A 9,522-nucleotide genomic window follows, 5' to 3' on the forward strand; every position below is an offset into this window, starting at 1 on the left:
CATCAGACCTGTAGTGAGTTCACCATGAGGCCTGTGATTGCTTCTACAGCCTTTACTCGCAGGAGTGGAGCAGGGGTCCCATTTCAGCAGTTGACAATGATAGAGGGAGGCGATTCCTCACCTTCCCCCGCAGAAGCAGCAGAAAGAAAAAGGTTGCTCAGGCTTGAACTCCTTCCACAGGGATGGCAAGACTACACTTGCTTGTAAGCACATCACCCCACCTCTGCTTTCTTGGACCAGTCCTCTTAGTTCAGTATGCTTGCCTCTGCTTTTCTTTTGTGGGAAGGTGCACTGAGTCGGAGTCAGACTTAGTCTGAGTTTAGCAATGGCCTCAACTACATTCTAAGACAACTTGGCCACCAACTGGGCTGAAGAGGAAGAGAAAGGAACTGTACCATTCTTGAGGGGTATTGATGTTGTTTGTTTTTTTCTTTCTGGGCACTAAGAAAAGAAAATCTGACTTATTGGGTCCTCAGACCACAAGAGCACAAAGGGCCTATTGTGTGCCCATTTCCCACAGAATACTTTGGCTTTGTCAGTGGTCTCCGTGGGGAAGGAGGAAACTGTCCTGGGGGATGGATCTCATTTAGACATGCCTCTCATACACAAGAAGATCCACTCTGTAAGAAAAGGATTTCCCAGGGTCTGGCAACTAGGTAAGGGTTGAGATGAACAGTAACATTACTCACTTCACCCCACCCCACCCCACCCCCTGCTCTATTTTCGGCCAGAGAAATGCCACCCCTTCCCATGGCCCTTGTCTCACCATCCAGGCATTTCAACTCACAAAGCTGTTGGTTAAAAGCTTTTCTAAAATTTACGAATTATGTAATAGTCCTGGTTTGACACAGGAGGCTTTCTTCATTCAGCTAATACTCTGCTGTTTTCCTTGTACTGATTAACAGAGGCTGAATAAATAAAAAGCAAGTATCAGAGGTAAGTATCCTCTCTTCTTGAGGCCCCTGTTTTACATTCCATTCTGATTAGGATTCCTCAAACCTGATTGTTGAAACTTGTTATCTCTTGCTATTCTAGTCCCCTCAGTGGAACCAAGTGTGCGATGCTTTCTAGCTTGGCATTCTGATCTTCCACTGTCTCCATCAGGGAAGACCCTGAGATGAGACAGGCCAGAGAGTGGATATATTAGACCCAAAGCTTTCCCCAAGCCGTAACTTTTGCTAACATCTTCAGATTCTGCCCATAACAACAGCAATCTCCTTGCATTAGCAAGATGCAGAATTTTCTTACCTCTGTGGGATAAGAAATATTCAACAGACTATTGCACCAAACACAGAAGCAATTTTGGGATGTGCCCATACTAATTCACAACTGGGCCATGGGATATCCAATACACAAACCACACTTTCTTCATGAATTCAGATAACCAATTAAGGATTTCTTCTTTACTCATTTAAGCAGTGTATCGACTGGTTCACTGATTGTTTTGGAACAACTGTCTTGGTGAATGAGAATCAGTGCCATAGTTTTATGTGACAGGAAGAAAAAACCAGGACCATCGAGATGGCTCTTCAAAGGACTGGCCGCCATACCTGGCAATAAGTTCAATGCCTGGGGCCTACATGGAGGAAGGAATCAACTCACCTGTTACTCTTACCTCAGTATACAGGCTCCGGCATGTGTCCCCACAAACACACAACATACTTTTTTTTTTTAAGATTGCAGTACAATTTATTGGGGACTTAAGCACTACTGGTGACATCAGGAACTGGGGGGTCCTTATAACACAAGTCAGACAGACGGAAGCTTATAAAAGTAGTCAGAGCAAAAGTGACTTTATCCCAGTCAGAACGTACCTGGTTTACCTTAAGTATCAGATAGACCTGTTCCTTCATGCCAGATTCTAGTCATAGAGGAAATCAGTGTTACTCTGGGCAGTTGTGGCGAATGAAGATGGCTACAGTGAGGTCAAGCTGAATCCATGGCTAGTTCTATTGTTAACACTAACCAGTGGCTAACCAGAGGGGAGGACAGTGTCCATGGAAGTTATCACCAAGAGGTTCTGTATTAAATAGCTATTTAGCATACACAGATTCAGATCAAAGAAAATGAATAAAGACATTGAGTAAATAGAGAAAGGAGGATATCCTTTCCTGAGTATTTAGAGACCTACACAAACATTCAGCTCTGAGTGACAATGAGGCATTAATAGTGACACACTGGACCTAAAGATAGTACTTGAGGGTCTGATGCAGGTGGACTGAGGAGACTGAGGCCAGCTTGGCTTCCACAATAAGGCATGACTTTACAAAGGCACCTCCACACACACAAAACAAAAGGTATGCTTAAGTTAGTTACATCAAGTACCCAGATGGCTTTGCAATCTAGTCTGTGGTTGGGTGAGCATACTTGAGTTTATCTATGTGCCTGTTGACACTAAGTGGTTAGTATTCCCAATAGCTGTGTCTAAGTTTGGATACCCTATCTCTTTATATGATAGAACTTTACCAAAACCACCCACTCTTCTTCCCCAAGGTTGGGTAACCTATCTCTTTATGGCAGAGTTTTACCAAACCAACTGCAGGCTTCTTCATGAACAGCTTTTCTCAGCCCATTTTCACTAATCCCGAACCTGGGCATTCTTTTCGTCTCTCCTTACTCGGTTCCCTTCCGTCAAACTCAGTTCCCCATTCCTCATTTTTTTAGACCCAAATACTGCCTTCCACCAGTCACTTGGTACCAGTACGAGCATCCCTGATCTAGAAACCAACCAATCAGCAACCTCAATTCTGCTAGCCAAGTCCCTCACAATAGAAAGGGTATAGACATGTCAACCCAAAGTTCTACAACTGACTCTCATACAAGCATGCATTTGAGCAGTCTTGGCCTTTTATGCCCAAGCAACCTGCATATTTTTCACATAGTTCTTACAATCTCCAAAGGCAATCCAGTCTAACAGTCAGCACAAAACATTCTGTTTAATCTTCAACATCCACTAATCTTTGAAGTTACTGAAGTTCCCTGGACTTGTCACTTTCCCAGGAAAACATTCTGAACTTCATGCCTGCTGTAAATGTTAACCAAATTAATATATGTAAAGCACCTAGTTTAGTGCCTGGCACATAAACCACTCTTCAAGCATTTGCAATTGATTGCTGGTTTAGAGTTGAGGATAATTCAGACATAGTAATGGAATTGGAATCTAAACCCCATTATCCCAAATGTGAAATCCATGCAACTTCTATGCCATTACCAGTGTTCTACATGAAAAAGCAGAACCATATAAAACGGAAGTATTTTATTGTGTGATTCCATATAATAGAAACCATATTTATATTTGCCTAATCAGACAGGAAAAATGAGTCAAAAATAACAGTATTAGTGATTAAAGCATTCATTTTGAATTGGAGGATGGTTTTAACTGACTGCACTTTCAAATGCAATTTTGCACTGATTAGGATTAGCGTGTTCTTCTGTACTGAACCACAAACTAGGTAGTTTATTCACTGGTACAGCTTTGAAAAAAAGCTTACAAATTCTATTGATTTCCCACCTTTGCTGTCACACCTGCCTAATCCCATCACCACATCTGTCTTCCCTTGAGAGGATATGGACACTCCCAATTCCCTCTACTCCATTCTGTCCTTTTGAAACGTGTTTCTTTTTGGCATAAAAATACTAGTAGAATTTTGGAAACCTAAATTCTGGCCTCCTTGTATCAAACTACAGACAATTCAGTTGTATGTTCTTTAGTCACCTATTTTAACTACGAGAATTTGTATTTGCTTGGTCCCTTGTCATTTATCTTCACCACCATCCTGGAATTTATACAAGACAGCATTATACCTTTATAGAAATTCAATTACAGAGAGGCCAAACAACATAGTCAAGAACCCACAGGTATAACACGTCATGTTACCTCAGCTGAGACTCTACTATTGGAGTGTGCTCCGGAGTTTAAATGGGTGAAAAAAAAATCAGTAATTTCCCAGGTCCCTTCAGGGACTATTATTTTGTACTTCTGCTTGCTACTTTCTCTTCTGGAATAAAAACAGGTATAAATGCTTGATCATGAAATTTAGATGCTTTTAACAGTTCCTTACATATTTTCCTTATTTCCATATTACAGGAAGTTATTTGTTCAAATAGTTGTAAGAACTACCAGTTCTTCCAAAAGCTTTTGAAGTTACCTCTTTCTATTTGTCAAAAGAGACTGCTAGCATGTTACAAATGTCACAAATTCTTCTAAAAATTTCATATTCAAAAAAAGTAAAAAAAATCCCTATGGATTTTTATTCTTCAGAGTGGTAACATATAGTTTCCCACTTTTGTACTCAGTTACTGGGAAATAGTCACCACGTCTCACTGCTGAGACTCTCTCCCTAACAACATGCCAGTCTTACTGGAGTCAGGAGGGCTCCTGCTTTTGGCATCTCCTACAAAGAACAAACCATCCTAAACTGGAAAGTGAAGCTTAACATGATCAATTTAAAATTACCTCTCATACATGTAATAAATTTATACATGGGATTAGGCATGCTGACATATATGCAGGAACTACACATACATAAAATTAAAAAAAAAAAAAAAGAATTCTATGACCAATCCCGAAGAGGTCAAAGACCACTCAAAGTAGGAACTCAGTTCACAGTGACTTGTATAATTTAATACAGTAAAAACCAGGACAGAGCTTGGGAGCACGCACAGGAAGTTGTTACGATTGTCTTCATTTTGATGGTATTGCTTTCTTGTCTTCAGGAGGAAAGATTTTGACATCAAAAGTAACAAAATATTTGAGAATGGAATTTACATCTTTCAGTTCTAAATGGTACTCTTGGGCAATTTTCTCAGCAGTCCACATTTCTGGAGAAAGTTTATGATTATTGAGAAGTGTCAATGCTTCTACAACAGAAATTTTGCCTTTGGGAATGTCCATGACATTCTTATCCAAGTGATGTCCTACCGGCAGTCTGAATTCCTTCCGTTCTTGCCGTATTTCAACATCTTTTACCTAGTACCACAAGAAAAAGACTTTAGGATAAAAGATTCACATCTCCCATGATTCTTAAGTTTTTTTTCCAAGTAAACACGTACACACTTCCTCAAACTGTATTTTCTCATTGCTGTCTCTTCCTAGCTACAGTTTGCCATAACTAAGAAATGCTCTGTGAAACTAACAATGCATGCCACTTACTCACCTCTACTGTGCATACCAATCCAAAAGCTCTAGACCCCGAAAGCTGATGATGCCCCAAGTAGAAAAGCCCACATCTAACTCCCTGTGATGATCAGCGTCAGAACGCAAGTGCACTAAGACTAACCAACCCCTCAACTTTGTTAAGCTGTGTATGAAACATAAATGAATTTCATGATTAAAATTGGATACTACCACAAAGATGCTTCAGAATGCACAACAAACATTCCACAATCAGATCTGGACGACTTCTGGTCCTAAGCAGGTCGGGTAAGGAAACCTCAACTTGTATATTAAAAGGATGGGAGTGACTGGATTAAAATGACATGTGTCACAGAAGAGCATCTTCCTAATGGTACTCTGACAGCTGACCTGAAACCTTTTCCATCTTTCCCTCACTGATGATATGTCAGATGACATGAACCCTTTCTCCTAGTGGCTTCTGGTCAGTTTCAGCCCAGCTCATCACTGCCCCAGGCATCCGTTTCCAACTGCACCTGTCTACACCACTTCTTGGCAGCAGCTTACCACACCCAACACTGCTGACTATAATGTCCAAATCTACCTGTAACTACCAAGGCCCCTGCCCCTCAGCTTCCATGCTCTTTCCCAGTTTTCCATCCATCCTTCCAGAGTTTCTTCCATTTTCCTGTGGCTCTTGTGCCTTCTGCCCTCATTAAGTTCCAACTACATCTTCTTTGTCTTTACTCTTTTTGTTATGCCAGGCTGGCCTTGAACTTACGGATCTTCACCCACTTCCTACCTCTTATTGTGGCCCACGTGTAACTATGTCAAAATCTGTGGCCCCAAACCAAGACCTTTCTCTGAATATTTAAGCTCCAAATCCCAAATGCCTAATGGGCATCTCTACTTGGACCTGTATACACTTCAACTTCAGAGTGTCTAATACTGAAACTACTAATCTACACGCTTCCAAGTCCATGATTAAAATTCCCTAACTAATCTATGAACAGACCCTGCTCATAATAGCTCCCAAGTCTCTTGATCCCATTGGCTTATCCTCCCTACCACTAACCCACCCCAGACCATGCCACTGTGACTTGAAGGAACCATTAAAAGACAACTAGCAGGTTTATTCTGACTACCTAACTTTGTTCCCTCCTCGCTCAAATGCTCAAACCTAACACCTCCTTTTCCCCCACAGTAAACTCTTCAACGACTCTCCAAAGCCCTCCTGATAAAAGTGAAACTCCTTGGCAAGTACTCTCACGATCCAGCGGTAATCCAAATCCACCCTTCCCCCTCCCCAGCCAGTCTCCACGGCACCACTCATTCCACCTGCGCATCTGCAGAGACTCATCCCTACTCTTTCACTTCCTGAAGCGCAAAGTGGCTCTTCCAAACCCAAGCAGATCCACCTTCCACTCCATACGCAACAGGTTTTCCTCTTCCCTTCGGTGTTAATCCCTCGACATCAGAAATTCTTAAACAAGATTGAACATCCTCTTTTCACTTAGTAGAAATTCCACACAGAGATACAAAAATTAAGAAAAAAGAAACTGAAAAACTAATTCATAGCAGAAATAGAACTAGTACTGTGGGTAGCTACACAAAATAAAACCCCACTCATTTTCCCATACATTAAAAAGAGGGGATGAAAATTCTACTTAATAAAAACAACTTACCTCTCTTCCTCAGACTCAACAATTAAGAGATTGTTTTCTAATCAACCCACAAATCCTAATCTAATTATAGTCCCATCTAAACAAGGCTTACTAAAGACACCAACAATATGATTCCTAGTTCATTTAGAAAAAGAATAAGTTGAGAGGAAACTATAATGCCCTATTAATTATGATAGTTTGGATCTGGTGGTAAAAAGCAAAAACAAACAGTACCAATACATCCATAAACAGAACTGGCAATTATCTGAAGATGTTAAACTAATCTCTTCCACAGGCTAAACACCAAGTATAACATCAAATAAATATCTTTACATAAAATCACAAAAATACATGCTCAGCATAAATGAGAAACAGCAATTTTTAAAGTATTGCTTAAAAGTGTCAGCTTAAAAATTAACACACAAAGGCCCGGTGGTGGTGGCGCACGCCTTTAATCCCAGCACTCGGGAGGCAGAGGCAGGTGGATCTCTGTGAGTTCGAGACCAGCCTGGTTTACAGAGCAAGTTCCATGACATCCTCCAAAACAATACAGAGAAACGCTGTCTCGAAAAACAAAAAATACAAAGGCTATCAATCATGTATCTTTTAAGTGAGAATCTGGTGATAACTAAACCCTACAGTCACCACTAAATTAAGAGTATTATACAAGTAACTGTAACCGTACAGTCTTTTGCATACTATTAGGCTGCACAAAAAAATTCTAGAACAAAAAACACTTTTGAGTGGCACGTCCCCACAGGTCAGTCTAACTCTGCACCTTGATCACGATGGTTGCCTCCCTCCCTGATTCCGGCTTCAATTCATGCTCAATGCCAGGGTTCAAAGGTCACTTCCTCAACTGCAGTCCCTACACCTCCAGGTCCTACAATAACACTGTCTCTGTCTCTGTACCTGCCTTACTCTGAGGTATCACAGGCCTCAGAGTAAGGCCCAGGTCTGTTTTGATCACTTCACATAATTGCCTGACACGTGTGACATGCCTACCACTGCAGCATACTATATGAACTTAACATATAGTATTACATGTCCTGTCCTGATACACCCTTAAAAGCACAACCATGATCCTACAAATCCCCAAACGGAAAGAGCTCTAAAAGTCATCTTTTGTCACCCAGATAACCTCTAACCCTACAACTTCCGCGATACTCCTTTCACACGGGTGCATTCAACCCGTCCCTTCACGGGTCTCCCTAAGTATCCAACGAGTCCATCCCTGTGTCTCCAGCCCTGTGCACCCCACCACCACCACCACCACCACAGACACTTGGCGCCGCATTTCACCGGCTGCCCTTTTTCTTGATCACGTCCTGAGATCTGCCAAAGAAACTGTTTACTTAATCAGAGAAGAGCATACGTTACCGGCAAGGAAGACACCGGATCTTTGGACTCCACGTACACGTCCTTTAGCAATGACAACAGTTTGTTATCTTTCCTAGAAACTTCTTCTTGGATTTCTGGATGCTCTAAGGACAGCAAGGAAGAAAAATGAGCATAACGATTTTCCTTAAAGGAAATTTTCTCTAAACCCCCAAACACGTAAGACGATTTCAAAAAAAAAAAAAGAATAATAATCATTTGCACAGCTGGGGACAAACACGAGGCTCGGCCAGGCGTGCGCCCTGCGCTTCCCCGCGCGCCGGGATCCCAGCCGCCGCCGGCCCCGGGGACGACCTCAATGTCACCGTGGGACGCGCGGGAGGGACGGCACTCACCACTCAGCTGCTCGCGCAGGAGGCCGCGCGTGGACGGGTGCTTGGGAGCCATGGAGGGCTTCGTCCTGCTGATCTCCCGCTCCGCGCGGTTCTCCAGGTTGAAGTTCCTCACGGCGCGGCTCACGCGAGCTCCCATCTCCGCATCCTGACGCCAGCGGCTCGCCGCGCACGTGGGGACGCGCCGATGCGGGTGACCTCTGTACCCGCCGAGCATGCGCACGCCCGGCGTCAGGCGCCGGGCAAACCGCCGAGGATGCGCTCGGCGCCCCCTGGCGGCCGGGAGGACTGAGTGCGGCCGACGTGCCTCGGCGTTGTCTAAGAGGGACCTGCGCAGTCGCAGCGGCCCACGTGACCGGTCGCTTGCAAAGCTCCGGGTTGGGAGAGTCCAGCGCGGAGATCGATCTTGCAACTGTTTCAGAGGGCGCGTAGTGCAGAGGGTCAAGGTTCTGAGCTTGCCCGCCCCTGCTTTTGAGAAATGAAAATAAGGACTCTTTGCTCTCTGTCGCGTTGTCATTCTGACAGCTTTAATTTTCCTGTTCCTTGCGTGGTGCATTTCCACAGTTTGGTTTTGCTTTGTTTTGTTTTGTCTTCTTCCACCTATCGTTACACCCATTTTCTGATCACATTGACCCTAATGCTATGCATTTTAGGCTTTCCTTTCTTACTAATAATTTCCCATATTCGTGTATGAGCACTGAATCCTGTTCTTCTTCGTCCCATTTCTCACCTCTGCTGCCTCTCTCAGTCTCGGTGACCCTGGTGTAACTTGTGCTTTAATAGTGTATTTGGAAAAAATAAAATAAACTTTACACATTCTCTTCCCTTCATCTCGTCTGCAACGCCCTTCATTTCTTCCTTTTCATTTCCGAATGGATTCCTCTCATTACTGATTTTAAGACTAGTTAGAAATACTGAAATTGACCCACAAAGGAAATGTTGTGATGGACCCATAAGCTTTTTAAAGGCCAGCAACAAGAAAATAAGTTTCCGAATTAATAATATTTCTCCTAGA

At 42.9% G+C, this 9,522-nt stretch overlaps 1 protein-coding gene across 1 annotated transcript; it reads right to left on the reverse strand.

Annotated features, from left to right (window-relative positions):
- Window positions 1-3,241: 3,241 nt before the first annotated feature.
- Ndufaf4 (NADH:ubiquinone oxidoreductase complex assembly factor 4) lies at window positions 3,242-8,717 on the reverse strand. The gene is made up of 3 exons (XM_040740674.1): window positions 8,511-8,717; window positions 8,158-8,261; window positions 3,242-4,969 (listed from the first exon to the last, which is right to left on the reverse strand). Exons 1-3 carry the CDS (start codon window positions 8,644-8,646, stop codon window positions 4,685-4,687), a joined length of 525 nt encoding a protein of 174 aa, XP_040596608.1. The 5' UTR covers window positions 8,647-8,717; the 3' UTR covers window positions 3,242-4,684.
- Between the last annotated feature and the right edge of the window lie 805 nt (window positions 8,718-9,522).

The sequence above is a fragment of the Mesocricetus auratus genome, unplaced genomic scaffold (genome assembly GCF_017639785.1).
Source record: "Mesocricetus auratus isolate SY011 unplaced genomic scaffold, BCM_Maur_2.0 Super-Scaffold_6730, whole genome shotgun sequence".
NCBI lineage: Eukaryota > Metazoa > Chordata > Mammalia > Rodentia > Cricetidae > Mesocricetus > Mesocricetus auratus.

Excerpts from the sequence above, each read along its gene's own strand:
- Ndufaf4 (XM_040740674.1), bottom strand. The coding sequence starts at position 8,646 with ATGGGAGCTCGCGTGAGCCGCGCCGTGAGGAACTTCAACCTGGAGAAC. Across the intron at positions 8,262-8,510 it reads CCTGCGCGAGCAGCTGAGTG|AGCATCCAGAAATCCAAGAA; the intron begins GTGAGTGCCGTC and ends TGCTGTCCTTAG. Across the intron at positions 4,970-8,157 it reads ATCCGGTGTCTTCCTTGCCG|GTAAAAGATGTTGAAATACG; the intron begins GTAACGTATGCT and ends TTGTGGTACTAG.